A 25,251-nucleotide genomic window follows, 5' to 3' on the forward strand; every position below is an offset into this window, starting at 1 on the left:
TGACTCTTCTACTGAAGTGAAGGAGTCTGGAGACACCATGGTAAACACAAGTTCCCTTAATTGTTTTTAGCAGTGCAGATTAGTAGATTTATACTGATAAATGTCCCGTTTCTCCATGGAGAGAAGAGATCATTCTCTGTTGGTGAATTATCTTCTGACCCTTGGCTCTTGGCATGGCCTCGTAATTATGTCTTTGTCCGGGATTCATAATAGATGGGGTAATGAGTGTTTATGAATACATCATAAAGTGAAACACAAACATGGCTCAACAAGAGAGCACGTACACAGAATCCATTCCCATCAGCAAACACCTTCCTATTCCCACCATGATGTAGTAGGAGGATTTCCTGTTCCTAAACCAAGATGAGTGTGCCCAGCCTCCAAGACCCGCTGGGCATGAATGACAGGAGGTGGCGTGTGGAATGTAAGGGAAAAAGCGAGAGAGAGGGAGGTGGGTGCATCTGGGGTAATAAAGTGTTAAATTAGAAAACATGCTTTATTGTTTAATTAGGGAATGGCCCGACGATGAGAAAACCGCATGCAGCAGAGACCTCGCCTGCCCACAGCAGCCAATGGCTGCACAGCAATATCAGTGAGAGAATACAGCCACGGGTCCCGGTGCCATCATATTGTGGTTACTGCACCTTTAGGAGAAAAGCTTCCTTTTACCTTGCAGCACCTGCATGATTAAAGTGACCCTTGATGCCTGGACAAAAATATCAGCGTTTCCTTTTTCTTTGGGTGATCCAATGCAGATTCACATCAGCCAACAATCAGCCAAACAAGCGTTCCTACAAACGCACGTGCCCAATTGTCGATCCGTGTAAAAAGGCCTTGGCATCAGTTCTTATAGATACAGTTGCACATGGTTTTTGAAGGAATTCAGCAGGGAGGTTGTTCCAAACATCTTGAAAAACTAACTGCAGATCTGCTGTGGATGCCGGCTTGCTCAAATCCTTCTGTACAGTAATTCTAGACAGACTGGATGAGGTTGAGATCAGGGTTCTGTGGGACCAGATCAGCACTTCCAGGATCCCCTGTTCTTCTATACACTTAAGATAGTTCTTAATGACATTGGCTGTATGTTGGTGGCCATGGTCCTGCTGCAGAATAAACTGGAGCCAATCAAACGCCTCCCTGATGAAATTGCATGATGGATAAGTATCTGCTCTATATTTCTCTGCATTTAGGACACCATTAATTCTGACCAAATCCCCAACTCCATTTGATAAATACCAGCCCCAAACTTGTAAAGGAGCCTTCACTGCTGCCTGCAGACACTCATTATTGTACCGCTCTCCCCAATACTTCACTGCTGCCTGCAGACACTCATTATTGTACCGCTCTCTCCCATGCTTCACTGCTGCCTGCAGACACGCATATACCATTCTCCAGGTGAATAAACTGCCTTCCATTACAGTCAATTAATTTAGATTTTAACTCAGTCCAGAGCACCTGCTGACGTTTTTCTGCACCCCAGTTCCTATGCTATTGTGCATAGTGGAGTCACTTGGCTTTGTTTCTACATAGAAAATATGGCTATTTGGCCGCAATTCCTCCACAAAGACCATTTCTGGCTATATTTCTCTGAACTGTATATGCTGTATCTGGTCCCACAGGTTTCTGCCAGTTCTGAGCTGATGGCCCTGCTGGACAGCTTCCAGTTTCGAAGGGAAGTAAGCATGATGTGTCTTTCAGCTGTCGCACTGAGTTTCCTTGGAAGATCACTACATTTACGATCTGCAATGTTGCCTGTTTCTTTCCTGCTTCTTCACAAGAGCTTGAACAGCACATCTTGAAACCCCAGTCCGCTTTGAAATCTTTGCCTGGGAGAGACCTTGCTGATGCAGTATGTGCTGAGACATTGTGTCTTGTTGCTGTGCTCAGTCTTGCTTACTTTCTAGTTCTTACTTTGCATCATTTTTTCCACCTACCTAAAACTTTTGCACAGTAATGTATGGGAATGTCCTTTATTAATGAAACACTAACACCAAAAAACACAAGCAGCACCTATTCCCACCCCTTGCTACTGCCATAAGGATCCATCGGCAAATGAAGGAATGTTTGCTGATGGGTATTACACTTCATCAGGAACAAGTGGGCTAGCTGCAAACAAAGTAAAGCCATTCTATCTTATATACTTACACAATGACTACAAGTGGCAGAAGAGTGATGATCAATTAGCTTGTTGCAAGCCTAGGACTTGTAGACCCTGGCTGGTTTACACTATGGGGCTAGGAGACGTGCGGATCTGTAACTCATGGACAGTCTCACACAGCATCAGTGTGTGACACAGAGAGGATAAGGTGTGTACCCCGGCCTTCCTCTGGACACTCATCACGTTGGTAGCTCCTGACAAGCAGCTCATGATAACATTTTCCTGCTAACAGAGTGACGCAGCTATAAGGTGGGGCCCATCCCTGTGGGTGAGACGTACGTGACTACAGGAGGGGGTTTAACAGCCTGGTAAGAGGACTTTGTCAGCTCACATGACATTTCTATTTTAGTAAAGAATTGTATCAGACGCATCTTTCTTTAAAACGCTGAATTCTGCCGTTCCTCTGTTATTCCTCCTGGAAAACGAAGAATTGATTTACAACTGGGCATTAGCAAGTGGGGCATGGGATGTCCTTACATAGTCTGATATTATCCAATCAGTGCTGTCAGTTTCAGACACACCCCTAAAATAAGGGGTATAGTAACAACCAACTTCTACAAAATTTTCAGGAGGAAAAACAGAAGAACGGCACAAAAGCAGAGTTATGGGGAAATTCATGCGGAATGTCTTGTGAAACAGACAAGTCAGGGGAAGTGATGGGTCCTCTCTAAGGGCCCTTTCACACTTGAGTTAGGGCTTCCCATCTCTCTGTTCCGTTTTTGGGGCAGAGAGACTGAATTAAAATAGAAAAAAACTGTTCCATTTTTTTGCCCTTTCTACGGTATTTCAAAGAGTTTTCAAAAAAATGGAAAACAACTGGAAAGCTTTCAGTTCTCTCTTTTTCTGGAGCGCTATTTGTTTACTTGACCCGAACCAAACGTAACGAAAGCAAACTGAAAGCTTTCCGTTTGCCTTTCGTATTTTTTTTGAAAGCCCAATGAAATCTATAGGAAAAAATTTATCAGTTTATTTCCATTTTAATTCTTGTTTCTCGGCTTCAGAGACGGAAAACCCTAACACAGGTGTAAATGGGCCCTAAAGGGATTTTCCGGGCCCTCAATATAAGGTTATCAATTTCCGATTAGTCTGCCACTCAGGATCCCCACCAACCATTTGAAGAGACCATGGAGCTTGGGTGAGCGCCACAGCCACTTAACTATCTAACAAGCACAGCGCCGTACATTTCATAGTGGCTGTGCCTGGTATAACAGGTTAGTCACATTCAATTGAATGGGACTAAGCTGTTCTTAGGCCATATGACAAATGAATCTGACTTCACTTGCCTTAGAAAGGGCCGCGGTGCTCACCTGAGTGCCACAGTCTCTTCAAACTGCTGATTGGTAGGGTCCTGAGTGGCGGGCACCCCCAATCACATAGCGATGACCAATTTTGAGGATAGGCGATCAATATTTAAGACCTGGAAAACACCTTTAAGTTCCCATTCTAGTGTTTAAAGGGCACATATCACTGGTGACTATATTGATACATTTTATTAAAATTCCAATAAGACATGTGGAAAATTGTTCATTTCTGGATAACCAGATGCTAGATGTTCACAATGTCTTTGTCTGCATAATGTGCACAGAATCAAACAAGCCATTTTCAGCAATACTTTTCCTGGGACCTGGCAGAGTACAGAGTGAGAAATCGCTCATTAGCCGTTAGTCGCTTTGTTTCAGTTCGTAGAAATGAAGCAACTAGTGAGAGACTTCTCGCTCAGCGTAAACAGACAATCCCAGAAAATGGAGGGTGGCAGCCGGAAGAGATCTCTGGGGCGCGCCACCTCCATTCAATCTAGACTATCGTTACTGTGAAACCACTGGAGACATTGGGACAACTGGCGGCTGCTTCTGTGCCGATAGGGTGGCTTTACACAGGACCACTAAGACCTACCTGTATGAACTTGTGAAATCTGCTCAGGGGTCTGACGTACTAAAATGGTCTATAAAAATAAGAAAGAAGGGCATAACCATACATATCGCTGTTTAATCAGGGGTGTATTATCACTAGTTTGCAACCTGTGGCAGCAGTATCATCATGCCCATCATCAAATACATTCATTAACCCACCCTTGTCTAATGCGCTGCTCTAATAACCAATGCAGTGACTTTTGGAAGCTCACTATGTATATATTAAAAAGGGGGACATAATACCCTGCCAGCGTATACAGATTTTAACAGCCTACAGCAGCGCTATCATGATGGATGTATTTTTATGTAAGCCCAGACCTACCTGCTGCACTGCTCTAATATTAATGCAGCAACTTATTAAAGGCTTTATCTGTCCTTGAGTTCTGGAAATAGTGAGTTCTCATTAGCGCCCTCTTTTGGGCTTGTTCCTAACTGCTAAAAATGGTTAAAAATGTACCTCTTCTATCCTCCTCCAAGTTCATCATAACAAAGGATACTCTTCAACAAAGTTTTCTTGGTCTTATAAGTGTTGTCTGATGACTGACTTTGATGCCAACTCTTAGGCTGGGTTCACATGGGGCGGAATTGCCGCAGAATTTCCGTGCAGACTTTCTGCACGGAAATTCTGCCTGCAAATTTAATCCCGAGATTAAGCAGTAAAGTAGATGAGATTTGCAAAAATCTCGTCCACACATTGCGGCCAACCCGTACTGCAACTGACATGCGGCGTGGAACTCAAAGCTGCAGCATGTTAATTGCATCGCTGTTTCCGCTGCTGGCTCTCTCTTCTCTATGGGGAAATACATGCGGACAAGCCGCTTCAAAACCCTCGCCAAAGCTGCCTCTCCACTGCAGAAATCTCGCAGAATTTCCATGCGGTCCCGTTGCGAACATTCCGTGAGATTTCCGCCCCGTATGAACCCAGCCTTACATACCATCAATCTCCAATCAATGACAGTCTAACTGCTGCCACTTAATTCTAGCAATCAGGGGGGAAAAAGTAACAGTTGGTGGAACCTCACCAATCAGATATTGATAGCAAAGCCTAGCGATACTGCACCAGTGTCTGTCCTGAGTTAGGCCAGTTTCGGAGGATCGTATTGTATACAGTGCTGGCTTCGATATTAGCTGTCATTGGTTTTATTTGCTCTTGCACAAATACTGATGCGTATTAGTCCAGTAGACAATGATAGCAATAGGTAGCAAAAACAAACAAAAATAGGTCATGCTATATATTTAAAAAATATTTAAAAAAACATCTGTGGAAATACTGCCATGTGAATACATTTATAGATTTATATATCTCGCAACGCACTCGTGTGATTTTCATGCCAGTGTGAAGGCAGCCTAAGAGTGGATTCAGACGAACGTATATCGGCTCGGTCTTCATGCCGAGCCGATATACGGTGTCCTCATCTGCAGGGGGGGGGGATGGAAGAGCCAGGAGCAGGAACTGAGCTCCCGCCCCCTCTCCGCCCCTCTGCACTATTTGCAATGAAAGGAGGCGGGGCTGGCTAAGTTTCGAGAATTAGTCCCGCCCCCATCCCGCCTCTCCTCATTGAAAATAGTGCAGAGGGGTGGAGAGGAGGCAGAGAGGGGGCAGGAGCTCAGAGCACTGCTCCTGGCTCTTCCAGCCCCCCCCCCCCCTGCAGAGAGAGATGACGTATATCGGCTCGGCGTGAAAACCCAGCCGATATACATTCGTCTGAATCCACCCTAAACGTAGGAAAGTAGGAGGAAAAGGGGCAGAAAAGGGAAAAATGAAACGGGAGGAGTGAAAGATGGTAAAAACAAAAACAATTGACACGTAGATCTCTCAAACCTTCAGTGCTTCACAGCTCAAAGTCACACAGTGTTGCGTGTCTTTGGTTAAAGAAAGCCTGAGAGTCGGCAGTATCTACAAGGGTCTAATATTGCATGTTTCTATAGGTGTAATACCTGCTACCTCACATTCAAGATATCGTGGTTTGCTTGAAAACATTCCTTTACCTGTAATCTAATACGATCTGGAAGGATATGGAGAAATGGCGTCCATATGTCATAAAATTGTTGAACACTTGTTTTCTTCTAAAAGTATTTGCAACATGGGGGCATTTGGTGTCAGACAGTTTTGCAAGATGACCTTGCGTGCCAAGGCAGATATGTGGAATTTTTTTTTACTGCCACGAGGGATGGGCGCACCAGTTGACCAAAGATAGCCCAGACCGGTGTTCATGCAATATCATGTCCAGAATGTGTTTTAGCAAAAGTGTGTATTCATCATAAATCTCCCTCAATGTGTACAGCTGCACTAAATCATGTATGATAAATATAATATAATATATATAAGGTTCATTAGTTCATATATAAGAAGCTATGGCCCTTTTACATGGGACGACAGAGGGATAAATTACTGCAGGAGCGCTGACGTCACCTCTACTGTTGTTAGCGCTCTTGCAGAGTTAGGGTGTGTTCACAAATTTCGGATTCTGACGCGTTTTTATTAGAAGATCCGCTAGCAGAAGACTGGGGCTGGTATTCAGATTTTTGCTATGAATGTGAAGCGGATCGACATGATAATTAGCTCCATTATCATCCAATGGGGCCAATCCTAGGCTTTTCCATGTGGAATACGTAGCATGCTACTCATTTCTGCTTTAGATTGTTTTTGCACACCACATCCAGAAATCCATAATTTTCTATAGCCTATGAACAGGTTTGTCGAAACCCCATTAACATGCACAGGATTGGTCAGACACAGTGGACACAGAGTCACTTAAAGGGGTTGTCCCGCGCCGAAACGGGTTTTTTTTTTTTTCAACCCCCCCCCCGTTCGGCGCGAGACAACCCCGATGCAGGGACGTACAGAAAGCTCACCGGAGCGCTTACCTTAATCCCCGCGCTCCGGTGACTTCTATACTTACCTGTGAAGATGGCCGCCGGGATCCTCTGCCTCCGTGGACCGCAGCTCTTCTGTGCGGTCCACTGCCGATTCCAGCCTCCTGATTGGCTGGAATCGGCACGTGACGGGGCGGAGCTACACGGAGCCCCATAGAGAACAGGAGAAGACCTGGACTGCGCAAGCGCGGCTAATTTGGCCATCGGAGGGCGAAAATTAGTCGGCACCATGGAGACGAGGACGCTAGCAACGGAGCAGGTAAGTATAAAACTTTTTATAACTTCTGTATGGCTCATAATTAATGCACAATGTACATTACAAAGTGCATTAATATGGCCATACAGAAGTGTATAGACCCACTTGCTGCCGCGGGACAACCCCTTTAACCACAGACTGGTCTGGGACAAATCTTGATATGAAAACTGAGGTCTCCCAGGTTTCACCCTTTAACTCCACCATTCGGGATGTGGACTTCGCTGCAGGGCCCCCAGGATGTTGGTCATGAAGTGGTCCCAGTGCTGTACTAACTGAAGCCGAAATAGGCCTAGGTGCGGTACCTGAGGATGTGAACAGGAGCATGGTCAGACAGTCTTGTTCTGGGCAGGCGGCAAACTCCAGTGGAACAAAGCCAGAGGTAGGTCACAGAGAGCAGGTTCAGTACTGAGAATCAGGCCAATGGTCAGTACAGAGCACAGACGGAAGTCAATTCAACAAGCACAGATCAGGAGCGCAGACAGAAAAGAAGTCAGAGAAGAGAAAAATGTCAAGAAACCAGAGAGACAGACAAAACTTGTAAGTGCACCTTGAGCAAATGGACCACAATATTCAGGCACCCCTCAGAGGGGAAGGACGACTGATATGCCCAGGGGCGGGGGAATGTAAAGTTTGGGTGCACTAGCCCTTTAAGACCACGACCGGGTGCACGAGCTAGCATCCAGTAAGAGGAGAGGACTGCGTGCGGCAGCCGCACATTGTAATAGGATGCAGATTGTTATCAGATTTTATGTGGACTCTAATCTGACATGTGTGAATGGACCCTTAGGTCAAGTTCACGATACATAATTTCTGCACAGATTATGTGCCCAAATTCGTACCGTATTAGCATTCTACTGAATACTAAGGAAATCCGCTCCGTAGTTCATACGGCACAGACGTTTGCAGAAAAAAGGGATTGACGTGAATTAGAAACTAGAAACTAATTTGGGCAACTACACACAAATTTGCGCCATTCACTGGTGTTAAATCCAAGGGCAGATCCGCAGGGAAATCCGCGGCAGAGCTCTGATGCTCATCCTATGGACTTCTGATGTCAGAAGAATGTCGGAAAAACACAATGTGGATCTGGATCTGATAGTTCCAAAGGCCGTGTGAACAAGGTCTTAGACTTTCAGCTTCATTGTACAATTACTTTCAGCTATGACATGCCCACAAAGGGGTAATCCCCTCCAGAATGGCAAATCTGCCAAATTGTGCATGTTATTACCCAGCTTTCCTAGAAACCTATAAACAGAAGATGATGATTCAAGAAGTCAGACTGTTTTTATGTTATTTAAAGGGGAAATACCCTAAATCCAAAACAGCCGTTTTGATTTTAAAAAATGGATAACCCAGAAGGGGGTTAGCCGCAGGTCCAATCTATTTAGATAAAATGAATGGAACGTTGGATAAATGCTTTCCTTATGTCTTGGAGGGAAGGACAGGGCCCTTTCTACTTCTTCAGCTGTGCTTCTTATAAGAAAAGGAATACATAACACACAGAGCTGGAGGGGAGGGAGGTGGTATAGGTCTTTGGACGGGGAAATCTGCCTTCCAGGAAATGCATCCTGCTTTGAGGTTCTTTGCAGAATATCTATCTACACCCAAAAAAAACCTCTCCAATGAGGAGGGGTAATGCTAGGAGGAAAGGGGGGTGGGAAACACAGCGACAAAAAAACAACCATTTCCTCTGCTCCGAGAGAGACAGTTAGGAAACAAATTAACAAAATCCCATGCCAAAAATATACATATCCGTAAAACAAAAACTTCCTATCAGCTGCTGCCTTCCCATCCCCTCTCTGTTGGGCTTGCATCGCCTGCACACACGCTAACAAGCTCTTACTGAGCGTTCATCATCCAGCAGCTTCAAGAAGAAACGCTGCTTTCTGCTTCCCAAATTTACTTTCTGAGAAAACCCTCCCCAGATTTCATTCCCTTCTTATATGGAAACTGTTGCCCCACTGCTCCTTAAGTGACTTCTTTTTGACGCCCACTTTGGTTGTGAGTGGACTGAGAAGGGCCACATCTGGAACACATCTGCCTTTTTTTTGAGCGTGGGAAGAAAAGAGTCTGATTTCCACTATTCGTGGGGGCTCTTCGCTTGGTGGGCTCCAGAAGGGAATGCTGTTGCATCTCCCAGTGCAGGAGGTGGGGGTTGCCTTGCAGGAGTGTGGATAAAGTGGAGACAGAAACATCTTGGAATTCTTTGCTGAACATCTCCCTTTCATGGGACTACCAAGCCGGCTTGCCTGGCTCTACCATTTCTGGGGGGCTTCTACCTCTCAAAATGAGCGGAGATGTCCTCTAGCTGCTCCTGACCCTGTGCGGTGCAGCAGGGCTCGTCCGGTTTAAGTGGAGGTCCAGTGGCAACAGGCGATGGGCATGCATAAACTTGTGGCTGCGGCTGTGGCGGTAGCGTTGGTATCACTTATTCTCAACAATGTGGCTGCCTTCACTCCAAACTGGGTATACCAAACGATGGAGGAAGGACGCAAGCGCAGCGTTGGTCTATGGAAGATGTGCTTGGCTGGTAGAGGAGTAAGCACCAGGCCAGGACAAGGGGATGAAAGGGTGTGCCAATCTATTGGTTGGGGGTCTGAGCCATCTGGCTTACAAGAATCCCGGAACACGGTCAAGCGTAAGTATGAGCGAAATTTTTTTTTACCTGCATGACTCGTGCCCAAAGACTATAAATGGGTAATTTACATCTTAACACTTAAGATACTTGCGTGTATTCTGTATTTAATGAACTTCAGAGCAATAGGTCTTAGAAATGACAATAATATGATAATATAATTTTGGGGGGTTTGTTTGCGCACCCAATAACTTGGGTGACTGACATCTGAGAAAAATCGGACCAGAATAGCATGTGCTACGACTATTTGTTAGTTATTTAAACAGAACATAGTTCCATGTAAAAAAAAAAAAATTCATCTCTGTATAGTCCAATTGGCTGTAATGTGTCCATGTGCTATGCGTATCTACAATGAGATGACAGCCATGTGCGGTCCATATTTCATGAATACAATGCTAAGAAATGCAGAAAAGAATTGTGTCAGATTCCTTTTGCAGACATAAAAAAAAAAAAAAAAAAATCACAAAAATGTCAATTTTTTGTTGATGCAACATGGCCAAGTTTTTACATGGATGTGAGCCTTTGGCTTTAGCTTGGTTCCCATACACCACTTGTGTTTGGTTAGTGCTTTCATGGTGGAGCCAGACATAATCAATGACATTTCGGACTTTGTGCACTGGTCCGGCATTCATAGCCAGACACAAAAGTGCTGCATGGACCCTTTCTCTGTCTGGGGTAGGGAGGCATTGGGCATCAAACCTGATGTGTAAAATGCCATGAATAACCCCCAGAGAACTACGGAAGCAGTTCTGGCATAAGGATAAAATCTGGACTGCCAGATACGGTATATGGGAACCTGCCCTTGCATATTCATTACGCAAGGTCAAGGTCTAATATTTCATTCAGATTTTCTCATTCCCATAAATGGAAAATTCCTGGTTGGTTGGTTCCTGGACTGTAGCGTAGTGTAAGACGTTTTACAGCCACAGCAATAGACTAAGTATAGCTCTGAGCGTTCATGATCAGTGGTATCTGCTCGATTATCAGCCTCTACGGTAGATACATGGCCACCTCGACAACGCTAATTGTACACGGAGGAGAAACTCGTCCTGACATCATGCTCGGGAATGTGCGATTTACTCGCTGATGTGACGTTTTTGTGTCAAATTGTCTCGCATCACGTCAGTGAAGTAGCGAATGGCAAGTGTTTCCCATTGTTTGCAATGTGGAACATCGCAATGCACCCGCGTGTACCTTGCACACCGTGCAATGTTTTTGCCAGCTCCATTAAAAACAATGGGCGATGCGTTCCGAAGGAACGTCCAAAGATAGGATGTGCCGTGATTTTTTCCTGCAGCACGATGCAATGTAGGTGAAAAATTGCTTATGTATATGACCCCATCTTACAACACACAAATTTTCTAAAACTAAGGGTGCCGTCACACTTGCGATCACGATATTGCTGCATTTTTTTTTAACGCAAATGTAAATGGGACTTTCTAATGTAAAAAAAACACATTGCACAAAAATCGCAAAGCACAAACTTGCGATTTTTGTGCAATGTGTTTTTAACATTAGAAAGTCCCATTTACATTTGCGTAAAATAACTGCAGCAATATCGTGATCGCAAGTGTGACGGCACCCTAAAACAATTAAGTAGTTTTTTGACATTTGCAGTGGATTATGTCCTACCGATCACAAGGTTTCCCCCAGTAATTTGTGAGAGAACCTAGCAGCAAGTGATCAATTTTCCAACAGCGCTTTCACAGGGCAAATAAAGTATTACACTGTTCTCATTGAAATCAATGTTGAAATGTACAGTCTGTGTGACGCACAGATGTGTTGGGTCCTCCAGGGCAAGATGCACTCTTTAAAGCTGTTGCCCAGTTTCCGAATCCAATTTTCAAATACCCCATCGGGTGATTCGGAGTTACTAGAGGGGGTCCTCTGTTCAGAATACTCCTTGGTGAGATTGAAGAGCAGCTACAAAGTGTTTCTCGCTCTTTAGAACCTGCCCTGAATTACAAAGACAAGCTATTGATATGAATTAGCACTGTGTAATACTTAATTTCCCCTGTGGAGGTGCTGTAGGAAAACAGAATACTGGATTCACATGAGCGCATGTGTATTTATGCTTGCATTTGCACCGCATTCTTGCAGAATGGGCATTGCATATTTGCACGTGCAAGTGGTTTTTATTTACTGTAACTTTGTGTGCACAAATCGTGCATATTAAGCAAAAAAACATACAATGATGCTCCCAGCCATTAAAAAGGCCAAGTAATGTAATGGGCTCAATATGTGTTCTTCCCATGCACAAATGCACAAGAAAATAGAGCATGCCACATATTTATTGCGAGACTGAAATGCGAACGCAAAATTTGCGCATGTGAACGAACCCATTGAAATAATGGGGTTGTATTCTTTGCATATTGTGCGCGTAAATACGCTCGCATGAATCTGGCCTAAGGATATGTTCAGATGGAGGAATTCAATGCAGGATTTTACAGATTTTCCACGCCTAAAAGCCACGTCAAAAGTGACAAGCCCCTACTTAACGTGAAAATGCTCCTTCAGAATTCCTCATGCAGAATTTGACGAATGACATGGTACATTCCGCATGCGGATCTGCGCCACAAAACACGAAAGACCACTGCAGGTTTTGTCATTTTTTTTTTTTAAATGGATTTTGTCACAGAAAATTCTGCCGTATCAATGTACCTTTTACTGCCAGCTTTCTCAACTGGCTTGCCGAATTCTGGTGTTCGCAACAGTAGGATATTTTGTGATCAACTCTTTGGCAAGGACCCTTCTAACAAATAGAGATTGTCTAAAGTGAAGAACCACTTTAAAATTGCACGTCACAAGAAGACTAGCTCAACGAAGGGTATTATTATTGGCCAAAGTGTATTAAGGCTCATTTACACGCAAAGACAATCTTTCAAACGATCATTTCGCATAAAGTACTAATGGGCACTAATGCCCATTAGTACTTTAGCAGCATCATTTGTGTGCAAATGAGCCTCCTGGAGCTGCTTGTAGAACTGTTAGAGATGGGGTTACCACTACGGCCGCTTGTGTCCAGATGAGGCGGAACGCTTGTCCTGGAGCTGCAGGGGCCCGGCCATATCCGAAATTTTCCTGCTCTGGCAGTTGGTCGCGGCTCTGGTCAGTGCGCGTCTACAGGGTGAGGCGACCTTGTGTTTCCCTCTGGTGTCATGTGACTTCTCCCCGCCTCTCTGGGCGGGGAGTTCTGCTTATGTACCTGGCTGGGCCAGACACTGGTTGCCAGTGTTTGGTTCTGACTCCCTGTGCCTACACCCGCATTATTGACCTTACAACCTGTGTTCTGACTTTGGGTTCTATTCTGACTCTGTTTTTTGTTTGCCCTCCTGTATTGCGCACGTGTCTTTCTGGTTTGACCCATCCTGTTTCAGGGCTTCTCTCTGGTTGCTTAGTTGTTTGCATCTTGTCGGCTACGCGGTACCCACCTGCCGGTCTCCCTGTCTCTTTTTTTTCTTGGGGTCCCTGTCCCTAGTGCAGCGCAGGGACCGTCTTCCAGTTGTCGCCCTGGGGCCTAGCCCAGGGGGGCAAGAAGGTAGGGACGTGGGAGAGGGCTGGTATAGGGACCCCTGTCCACCTGTCCCGGCCAGCCATAACAAGAACTCAGCAGGTGGTCTGAGCTCTGCAATCAGCTCCTTTGTTCTCGCATGGGCTGCAAAGAGAATACAATGTAATCTCCTGCTCCCATGGAGAACACAGTGTGCGTTCTGAAGGATGGTTTTTAAACTCACCTAAAAATCATTGTTCAGACGAAAAGTGAACGATACTAGCATTTACACACAATGACTATCGCTCATATGCCATTGTTTAACGAATTTTGAGTGATAATCGTTGAGTGTAAATGGGCCTCTAGTCTTCTTGTAGTTGGATCCAGCAAGTTACTGAGCTGCAATGACCTTTTTTTCGCAACGCAGTCATAGAGTCCCAGAAGCTTCACAAAAATGCATGGCTCCTGCTTTCTTCTCCTTATTCCCTGTCCCTCAGTAACTCCTCCTGTTAAAGATGTTGTCAGACTTAATTTTTTAATATAGTTTTAAACCTCCCTAAGCCAAAAACTATATTTTGCCAATATACTTACCGCGATGCCAGAGCGTCTTTTGGTTTTCTGGGACCATGGCATCTAACCCGTTACACTACTGGGTCTTCATGCCTGGTGACGTCCTATAAACATATCACGTGGGCTTCTATTGTAGAGGCTCATGTGAAACGCTGCTCTGTTTACGGGACTTCTCCGATGATGTCCTGTGTCAGAGCCTCCTATTGGCTGAAGCCGAAGCCAACAGAAGACCAGAGTGACAGTGGGGGAGCAGTATGGTGGTGGAGAGGGGGGTATTGTTTTTATATATAATACATTCCCTACCTGCCATCAATGTATTGGTTAATTGGAAAACACCCTTAAGTATTAGTCTTCAACATATTAATTAAAAATAAAATCATAGCATTTTAGTGTGGCATCCTGGGGAAAAATCTCCATATGCAGTTTTATGACAATAACCAGAGATTCGTTATAAACCTTGTGCAATAAAATAAAATAAAAAAAAAAGTCTAGGAACCCTTCACACTTAAGCATACAAGTTTCTTTCAAGCGTTTTCTTGCAGTTCCAAGAATTAGGATGCTCTTCTCGCCAGCATGGAAATGGTTACACAGAAAATGCGCAGTGTGTATTAGGTCACTGGTAATAAAACATTCATCATTCGCTTTCCTTCCCCCTCTGCTGTTCTCCGAAAGGTCAAATACCACATGTAGAACGCGTCGTGTAGAACAGCCTGCAGCTCTGTGAAGTGCATGTTACAGGATAGTCTGCGGCAGCGGCCAGCGCACACAGCCAATTCTCCGCCTGGATGTTCATTAACAATCCACTATAGTTTATAACTTGTGTGCTCGCGGCTCTGGAATTATTAGATCTGTGTAACATCATGTGCAGACTACAGTAACCCTCTGTAATCCCATGAATAACTAATGACATTGTCATCTGTGGTAATCCCACATGAATATAGGGCAGTGGTATACATAGAAGAGAGATGGCTGCATAAGCAAAAGTTATAGTGGGCAAACTTTTGCCACCCAAGGCGAAAAGGCTGGAGTTTGCCAACTCCCTACCTACTCTTTGTTTGCCTCTGAAGAGTTCTACACAAGTTCTCGCCACCTAAGAGCAAAACAGATGGATCAACCTGGACTGAACCCCAAACTATATGATCCAGAACCACTAAACCATTGTCTTGTACTCTTGTAGACTCAAGCCATTCATTCTCATAGGGTTGACCCTTTTTTGTGAATGACTCAGGATGAGCACAGGATAAGTTAATGTATGTAACATAGTGACTCCATCAGCAGAATAGTGAGTGCAGCTCTGGAGTATAATACAGGATATAACTCAGGATCAGTACAGGATGAGTAATATATGTACACAGTGACTCCACCAGCAGAATAGTGAGCACAGCTCTGGAGTATAATACAGGATGTAACTCAGGATCAGTACAGGATAAGTAATGTATGTACACAGTGACTCCACCAGCAGAATAGTGAGTGCAGCTCTGGAGTATAATACAGGATGTAACTCAGGATCAGTACAGGATAAGTAATGTATGTACACAGTGACTCCACCAGCAGAATAGTGAGTGCAGCTCTGGAGTATAATACAGGATAAGTAATGTATGTACATGGTAACTCCACCAGCAGAATAAAGAGTGCAGCTCTGGAGTATAATACAGGATGTAACTCAGTATCACTACAGGAGAAGTAATTTATGTACACAGTGACTCCACCAGTAGAATAGTGAGTGCAGCTCTGGAGCATAATGCAGGATGTAACTCAGGATCAGTACAGGATAAGTGAGGTATGTACACAGTGACTCCACCAGCAGAATAGTGAGTGCAGCTCTGGAGCATAATACAGGATGTAACTCAGAATCAGTACAGGATAAGTAATGTATGTACACAGTGACTCCACCAGCAGAATAGTGAGTGCAGCTCTGGAGTATAATACAGGATGTAACTCAGGATCAGTATAGGATAAGTAATGTATGTACACAGTGACTCCACCAGCAGAATAGTGAGTGCAGCTCTGGAGGATAATACAGGATAAGTAATGTATGTACATGGTAACTCCACCAGCAGAATAAAGAGTGCAGCTCTGGAGTATAATACAGGATGTAACTCAGTATCACTACAGGAGAAGTAATTTATGTACACAGTGACTCCACCAGTAGAATAGTGAGTGCAGCTCTGGAGCATAATGCAGGATGTAACTCAGGATCAGTACAGGATAAGTGAGGTATGTACACAGTGACTCCACCAGCAGAATAGTGAGTGCAGCTCTGGAGCATAATACAGGATGTAACTCAGAATCAGTACAGGATAAGTAATGTATGTACACAGTGACTCCACCAGCAGAATAGTGAGTGCAGCTCTGGAGTATAATACAGGATGTAATTAGGGATCAGTACAGGATAAGTAATGTATGTACACAGCAACTCCACCAGCAACAGAGTGCAGCTCTGGACTATTAAACAAGCTGTAACTGAGGATCAATACAAGATAAATAATGCTGGACAGGATATCCAGAACCACATGTGCAGGATACAGAACAGCATGTGCATTTTACACAAAGACTATGTAGTATACTGTACTGAGATCCTTATCATGATACAGAAGCTTTTAATAGTAGAAGTTACCATAGCAGAATGCACAACACTCATACACAACACCAGTGAAAGGACGCTACATCCGCTGTCACTAAACAGGGACCTTTAGAAATCTCTACAGTGGCTCCATCATCAGTATTCACCATATCACGGCTCCGTGTGCGACGTTAACAGACATCCATAAATCACTGGAAGCGGTGTTAGAATAAATTAGGAACTTCATACCGGTTATGCATATTATTTATATCATAATATATCTTTATAGCAGTTAAAAGAGTTCCAAAACCCTTGTTTTAGGGGAAATTTACTAAGCCTGGCATCACCGACGCTGGGCTTAGTAGGATTGTCCCTGGCACGCAATGCACTTGATACATGAAGTAGTGCATGCCTTCTGAAAAGAGTCAAGCATGCTGCGTGAGTACGGACTTTGCTGGACGACACCGCAGGAATGGGGAACCAGGTGAGTATGAATAGAGTTTCCCCTGGACTCATGTCACCTAAACTACCATGTTTCCCTGAAAATAAGACCTACCGTGAAAACAAGCTGTAGCCTGATTTGTCAGCATTTTCAAAGAGGCTTGAAAGATAAGCTCTACTCCAAAAATAAGCCCTAGCTACATTCCATAAAAATATAGAAATACATTAACCAACAGGCTTAGTCCAGGTCCCTCCTGCTGCTCTCCAGAGCCCAGGCGCAGTTCCCGCAGTTCTTGACCGCCCACACAAAATCACTTCTGGTTTGGGTATTTATGAATTCTGCCCCCATGAAGCAATGACTGTGATTGGTTCTTCGAGCGCTGCATTGATTGGCTGAGCTGTGGTGCTCAAAGAAGCAATCACAGCCATCACAACATGGAGGCGGAATTTATAAACTGGCTGAGCCGCGGCTTAGCCAATGCATAAATCCCACCTCGATGAAGCAATGGATGTGATTGGTTCATCGAGCTATGCATTGATTGACTGAGCAGTACTTGAAGAACTAATCACAGCTATCGCTTTGTGGAGACGGGATTTATGAATCCCGTAACCAGGAGGGGATCCTGTGTTGGTGGCTGAGGACTGTGGGAACCACGCCGGGGCTCTAGAGAGCAGCGGTAGGGACCTGGACCAAGTCTGCTAGGTAAGTAAAATAAGACAATCCCCCAAAATAAGCCCCGGAACCTCTTTTGGGGCAAAAATTAATATAAGACAGTGTCAGGGACAGGGAAAACATGGTATAAGCACCTTAACTTAGTTCATGGTGCTTATAATTGACAAGTTCCTATTAAAGGGTCTGTAGTAGCCAGCATAAAGCCTGGTTATGGATGCATGTTTGCTGGACAGGCTATTCCACCCTTAATGGAAACATCACATCTTTCCGTTCATGTTGGCTCCTAATGATACTATTTTAGTCCTCCTCTCCCTGAAATACTCCTTTGTAGAATTTTTTTTTTGCCTAAATTAAGAAAATTGTGTAAACATAAAATGGGCGTAGTGACATAATGTTTCCTGTTCTGTCTCTCCCTACAGTACAGTTTGACATGATGAGGGCGTGCAATCTGATTGCTACAGTGGCCTTGACTGCTGGGCAGCTCATTTTCCTCATGGGTCTAGTAGAACTGCCCATTATTACCCAGGATTCTCAGTGGTGGGAAGAAGCCATAGCTGCCGTTTTTCAACTTGCAAGTAAGTATGACATCTACAGAGTAAATTGCACATACAGTATATCTCATTAGTCACCTTTTTAATCATTAGGTAGTAATAAGAAGCAAGTAGAGTTATACCAATAGAAGCCAAATGAGCAAACCTTGCATAGACTATACTGAAAAGGTTTCTGGGACTGAACGGCTGGCTTGTTAAGAAATTTCCAGTCACACTTCAAAAGAAGTGAATATTAAATGTTATCTAACTCTAATAGGGTAAAAGTAAAGGCTCATTTAGACACACTGATTATCGCTCAAAGGCAATCTTTTGAGCGATAATCGTTGCATGCATTAACACGCTTAGAGAACTGTTATGTTCTCGGAGCGCTCAGCTGGTATCCAACTGAGCGCTTCGAGCGGGGTATGCAGAACACAGCTGGAGCGCAGTCTTCTGCATACTCCTGCTGTGTTCACGGGGTGCTCAGCTGGTATACAGCTGAGCACTCCGGGAGGGGTATACAGAAGACAGCTGGAGCACTGTTTTCTGTATACAGCTGCTGTGTTCTCAGAGCACTCAGCTGGTATACAGCTGAGCGCTCCGAGCAGAGTATGCAGAACACAGCTGGAGCACGGTCTTCTGCATACTCCTGCTGTGTTCATGGTGCGCTCAGCTGCTATACAAGTGGGCACTCCTAGTGGGTTAAACAGAAGACAACTGGAGTGCTGTCTTCTGTATACAGCTGCTGTGTTCTCAGAGCCCTCAGCTGGTATACAGCTGAGCGCTACAAGTGGGGTATGCAGAACACAGCTGGAGCGCTGTCTTCTGCTGTGTTCTTCAAGCGGGATACTAGCTGAAACAATAGTATCAGTGGTATCCCGCTGAGAACTCAGCGTGCAGTCCTAATAAGACTCATCATTGTCTTTCAGCTAGCAGAAAGACAACGATGAGCTAATCATGCATGAATAGTGCACAATGGCCACGCGTTTAGACACAACGATTATTGCTGAAAAGACGGCTTTTGAGCGAATTTTGAGCATTAATTGTTGTGTCTAAATGGGGTTTAAGATGACCAGACATCCTGAATTACGTGCTACAGTCCCACTTTGGGACCCTGGTCCCGCTTTCCCCAGTGTCTCAAGTGGGACAGCCATGTATCCCACTTTCAGGATGCAGGGTCACCATTAAAGTGATCAACCGGGGTGCTGCGGTAGTGTGCGCATCTGGAATCTTCCTCCCTCGACCTCTCCCTGAAGACCAAGAGGTGAGGGTAAGCAGGGGGTAAAAATAATATAATTATTAGGTAAAGGTTAGCAGGGGGTAATAATAATATAGGTGTCACTACTACTACTGGGGCTAACATAGGGGGTCACTATTACTACTGGTGCTAATATAGGGGGTCCCTATGACTACTGGAGCTAATATAGGGGTCACTATTACTACTGGGGCTAATATAGGGGTCACTATTACTACTGGGGATAATATAGGGTTCACAATTACTACTGGGGCCAATATAGGGGTCACTATTACTAATGGGGACAATATAGGTCACACTAATACTACTGGGGCGATATAAGGGACACTATTATTATTGAGGCCAGTCAGCAAGTGGAAGCATACCACTCCATTCTACTCTTTATACCACATATGTAGATTTATCTCTTACATCACACAAGACCGTACGGGTTTAGCTCCACCCTTCGCGCTCTTTTTTTCCTCATCCATTGTCATAGCAGGGATTTCCAACAAGTCGATTTGTTAACTCCTGCCCTGGTATGTCTAACTTTGCTAACGTGACCAGCCCCAATCATTCCAGCGTTTGCCAGGTTCTTGCCAAGTACTATCAAAATTGTTGAAAAACACAGCAAAAGTCACTTCCCTCAGAAATCATTTCACATATCATTATTTGACAGTCCATCAGTCAATGTTGTCAAAATACATAGTGGCAACAGAAGGTTTGAGGAGGAACAAAAAAGGTTTTGGAGTTCGTTAGCAATTTAGATCCAGTGAAAAAAAATCTTACAGTGTACAGTGAGATGTTACAGCCAGGTGTCTCAGGTTTTCTCTACCGTGGCCTTACCAGTGGTTATCGTCCATGTTAAAATTACAAATAATAACCCAATTCCTTGCTGAACCACTGGTGTACACCAAGGGTTACTTGGCTCTAGTCTATTCCACTTAATGACTGATTAGATATTATACCGACGGCTATATCCAAAAAACCGATCGGCTCAACAGTCAATGTGGATGTTCGAGGGGTACACCTAGCCGGAAGAGCAAGAGTTGGAATGCATAACTATATTTTTTGGCATTCTTTTAACAAGATACCGGTGGCATAATCCATCGAAAAAACAATTTACTTTTGAGAAATTCTCTCTTTCACCTACCCTGGTGTTGAATGTATTGATGGTATACGTACCTTTTGCTCCTGAGGAACTATCCAAAAAATTGGATAGGGAAACGCGTCGAGCCTATCTTTGAGCATAAGTCTACTTTCTAGACGCCACTACATGACTTTTTGGCGAACGGTTAACCGGTAGATTTCTACCTACCGTATGCCAGAGCCAATCTTGGCATTTAAAGGGTTTGTTTCTGTGGGATCTGGTTATTAATATCATCTAAGTGCACCATAACCAGACCCCGGGTAAAACAACCTTTAAAGTATTTGGCATCACTGGGGATCCAGTATATAAATAGAGGTCTTGATTGATATTTTTTCCTCAATCATTTAAGGGCATATACACACTTGGTTTGAGGATATTTCAGTGCGAACTGTGTATCTAGATCTGACGTACTGACTATCATTCATCCCTCAACAAGTTATGTCTATACTAATCCCGCAAGGTTACTCAATTATACATCATAAGGGATAAATATACTTACCTCTTTATATCATCGAAGAGCTGAATCTCCCAGTTTACTATAAACCAGGGTCTTATTCTTTGGTTTCTTCTTGTTTTTGTTTTTCACTTGTGTGTGTTTTTGTCAGTGTAAACCCATGTCCTTTTAAATAACTCAAATAAACGTTACTAATTTTTATCTATATCTGTGAAGAATAACCCATGTGCCTCTTACTTGTCTCCTGAACTTAGTAAGGCACTAATGTCCAACTTGTGGCTTTCCAGCAGTTGCAAAACGACACCTCCTGCTGCTGTCAGAGCACTGCTGAAGAGCCACAGGTTGGAGATCACCGTAGTAGAGTATTACATTAACAACAAACAGAGTTAATCGTGTTGCAAAATCAGAGAGGTTTAACCCTCAGAGCAGGCCTTTACCATCCCATGATCAGGCAGTGATCATGTACTTCACCAAAAAGGCCAGCCTCACAGTTTGACATATTCTTATCTAAGGAACTGTCTACTTCCTAAGCAATCGCTTGGGGAGGGTCCTTTCCTTGATGTTGAAGAACTTGGCTGGTGCACAGCTTTGACCCATCAAAAGACTTTCAAAATTTTAATTTGGTCTTCTTAGCATCTCACCTAAAGGCCACATTAGAGATTAGTCATCCTGGTGGGTCCAGACAACTCTCTAATGTGTATGGGGGAGTCTCAATTTTTTTCCAACAGAAGGACTAGGAATGTTGAATTTCAATACCCGATCCGTTTGTTCTCTGAAAGATAAGCCTTCACCAGAGCATTCCGGTTGCAGTTTAAAGCCCCATTTAGATGGGACGACTGTCGAGCAAATGACGCCCAACACTTGTCCCCAAATGTACTCGCTCCCATGCTGTTGCACAGAAGCGAATATCCTCGGCTCGCAGCAGGACAATCATTGTTCAGGATTTTATGCAGCTTAAAATCCTGACCGATGATCTTCAGTGTAAACAGCAGCCGTTCAGTGCTGAACGGCCGCTGTTAAAGTGAAGTGAATGGAGAGGCGCGGGGGAGAGCAAGGAGAGAAATCTCAAGCCGCCTGGCTGCGAGCCAACGATACTCGCTCCTGTGCAACAGCACGGAAGTGAGTACATGCGGGGACGAGTGTCGGGCATCGTTTGCCTGACAGTCGTCCCGTGTAAATGGGGCTTAACTCCTTAAATACACGAACATTCAGCTGAACTGTCATGCATATGGGGAAGCCGGGGTAAACGACTGTCAGAGGAATGCTTGTTCAACAGCTGTTAAAGGTGGGGTCTTTATAGTCCAATATCTACTGGACACTCACTCCAATATCTAACGGAAATACTTACCAAGAGGTTGTCATTACCCTTAATCTCCGTATTCTTTGAATGAGATGCTTGATGAGCTGGTATATAGATGTGATATTTTGCTGTCTACCTACTTTTCTACGGACTGTATCCCTAAAATGACCGCATTTGTCCTTCATGTGGAAGGCCAAAGGTTTTGGCTTCATTTGGTCAAGCAGTCATTGGTTTTTCTTGCTGGTCGGGGTAGTCACACATATTTGAGCAGTGTAACTTTAAAGGGGGTTTCTACTTTTTATATAAGCAGAAAAAAAACAAGAACACGATGTTCCACTAAATTGCCATGACATAACCCCATGAACACCTGCAGAGCTATCACAGCCCTAATAGTTTATACAGTGAAGCATTTTCCATTATCTCACATGGCATGCTACGGGACTACCCCTTTAAGCTGCTTCCTCAACAATTTTTCTCTTCCAAAGCCCCCCTTATGATTTTTCATGTCCCAAAGTTTCAAGGCCCAGTTTGCATAACAGGTAGTAACAGGCATTTCCTCCTCCTGTGAGGGGACATCCTGGCGCCCTTCAGTCTCTGTCCCTTCGCCCAATGTTCGGAGCAGACTGCAGCACAAAAAAAGGAAGCTAGGGGCAGGCTAAATATAGCGGCGGGGAGTATGCACGCCGCTGTGTGCCATGGGAGACTAAATAACAACACACTCAGCTTCCTTCCCATCCAAAGCAGGCAGAACGGCAGCGGCCACAGCAAAGAAAGATGCCGATCTCTATTGCTACCGGTTGGCATTCTTACAGTAAAGAACGGAGAGAACAGTACGGCTGATATATTCGACTACGACTAGTCATACTACCAGATATTACAGAGTAAAGTATAAGCCAGTGATTCCCAACCTATTCCTACCAACTGGGGCTGGCTCCAGAAATACAGAAAACTTCTGCCATGTATTTGCTGCAGCAAATCCACAATAAATTGTCTGCACTTCTGGTAAATTTGCAACAAATTTGCATCAAAATCTACACAAGTTCTATGCAGATTTTGCCGCAGATCTTGCCACGGATTGTACCCTTTGTATTGAAAAAGGTAGAATCCATGGGATTTCAGCAACAAAATAAGCATGGATTAGGAAATCTTCAGCATGCTCCAATTGTAGAAGCATAAATGAGGATTTACTTACTAAAAAAATTTGGTCAAGCCCCTTTTTGTTAGGGCGCCTGACAACTAAGCAGACCACAGGTTGCCCCACGACTCAGACACCTCCCAGTCATTAACCTAAAATCTGTAGGGGAACTTGGAACCAAGTGTTCAATTCCCCTACAGGGCCATCTCTCAGGAGATATGAAGCATTACACGATTCCCATTAAAATCAGTGTGCTGGTCGTGTAATGCGTTGACATGCGGGATCCTCCAGAGACAGACGCTCTATGTAGCCACTCACTGATCTGGCTAACGGAGGAGGCATATGAAGATGGAACTGGCTTATAAATTAAAATAGAAGTCATTTGTTAAAGGTGGAATCCACAGATAACAGATGTCATATCACAATGACATCAAAGGTTTCAATGGAGCGATAACCCAAGAATTTGCAGGTTTACCAAATGCTGCAGGCCATTTGCATTAAGATAGGCGAGCGTCTGACCTCAGACCTAGAAGACGCTTTTAAAGTGTACTTACAATCTAAAATCAAGTCCAAACGCTTGGCTATCTCTGGCATTCCCACTGAAGTGAATGGAGAGGCAGCGTGCATGTGCAACTGCTGGTGCCTACACTTGAGGATGCACTGGGGCCACGTTCTTTGGATTGGTAAGGGTCCTAGAAGTCAGGCTCCCACGGATCTGCAAGTAATCCCGTATTCACAGGATAGGAGATAACCTGCAATCATGGCTCAACCCCTTATAAATAATTTCCAACTATGAGACACACACTAATAAAGCTTATTCCATTCTTTTTCAGGTTTTGTTCTGGTCATAGGTCTGGTGACATTCCACCGAATTGGACCCCACACAACACTATCCTGGTCCTGTTACCTAGATATTGGTGCTTGCCTACTGGCAACCTTGGCAGCTGCTATACTGATTTGGAATATCCTTCACCGGCGAGAGGACTGTATGGCGCCCCGAGTCATTGTGATCAGTCGTACGCTAACGACCCGCTTCCGCAGAGGCCTGGACAATGATTATGTTGAATCTCCATGCTGATGAAGGCACAGAGAAAAACAACATTGATAGCCCTCATATGCTATATGAATCAACAGCAAGAAGAAGTCCATAAGTATTAGATGCGTAGAACTGTATCACACTCTTATGTACATACAGAAGGTCTGTTCAATCATTTTAGACTTTTCCTATTGATGGATCCCTCACACGGTGTATGGATACAATATGGAGGACGACCATGGCTGTACATCACTATATATAGGTTGTGCAATACAAACTGCTCAGTTCCTTGTTGGTACCAGTAAGTAGCCACAGCAGTTGCTCTATCTTGTGGCGGAGCTTCTATGAGGCTAGATTTTGGTGGGGAAAAAAGCCAACAGTTGAAAGCAGCACTTTTTAATTAAAAAATCTCACTGTGAGATTACAATATTGCAAGACCAAGTTGCTCAAGATTCTCCATGTATGAAACTAAAGGGCAACGAACAGACTAAACCAACGCTCATTCTCTTTATTATGCATCTGAGGATTTGCATAAAGACCAATTTTATATCCTATTAATGTATGAAAATAACCAACAGCAGTATATTTTAATGTTTTGTTATTTATCAGCATTTTGCATTATAAGTATATAAAAAAAGAGATTACGTTGATGTTTTTTTTATGACACCATATACATGATTCATGCATCCACCAAGCAATCTGCTGATTTCAAGACCCCCCAGCTAGGTAGTTTATTAAGTGGGAGTAAAGCTGACCAGACATTCCCCCTGCAGAAGCTTAAATGGCTTGCCAGTGATTAGAGACCCCTCTAAAGGGTTATTCCTATGCTATAACGTGAT

The 25,251-nt window shown here is 44.0% G+C and overlaps 2 protein-coding genes across 2 annotated transcripts in view; one reads left to right on the top strand and one right to left on the bottom strand.

The window, feature by feature from the left end:
- IFT140 (intraflagellar transport 140) overlaps positions 1-25,251 on the bottom strand; it is a 96,413-nt gene that overhangs the window by 16,199 nt on the left and 54,963 nt on the right. The gene's annotated exons all lie outside the window — the stretch shown is intronic.
- Positions 8,981-25,051, top strand: TMEM204 (transmembrane protein 204). The gene is made up of 3 exons (XM_066576471.1): positions 8,981-9,839; positions 17,993-18,148; positions 24,210-25,051. Exons 1-3 carry the CDS (start codon positions 9,578-9,580, stop codon positions 24,452-24,454), a joined length of 663 nt encoding a protein of 220 aa, XP_066432568.1. The 5' UTR covers positions 8,981-9,577; the 3' UTR covers positions 24,455-25,051.

Source organism: Eleutherodactylus coqui, chromosome 8 (assembly GCF_035609145.1).
Source record: "Eleutherodactylus coqui strain aEleCoq1 chromosome 8, aEleCoq1.hap1, whole genome shotgun sequence".
NCBI classification, from domain to species: domain Eukaryota; kingdom Metazoa; phylum Chordata; class Amphibia; order Anura; family Eleutherodactylidae; genus Eleutherodactylus; species Eleutherodactylus coqui.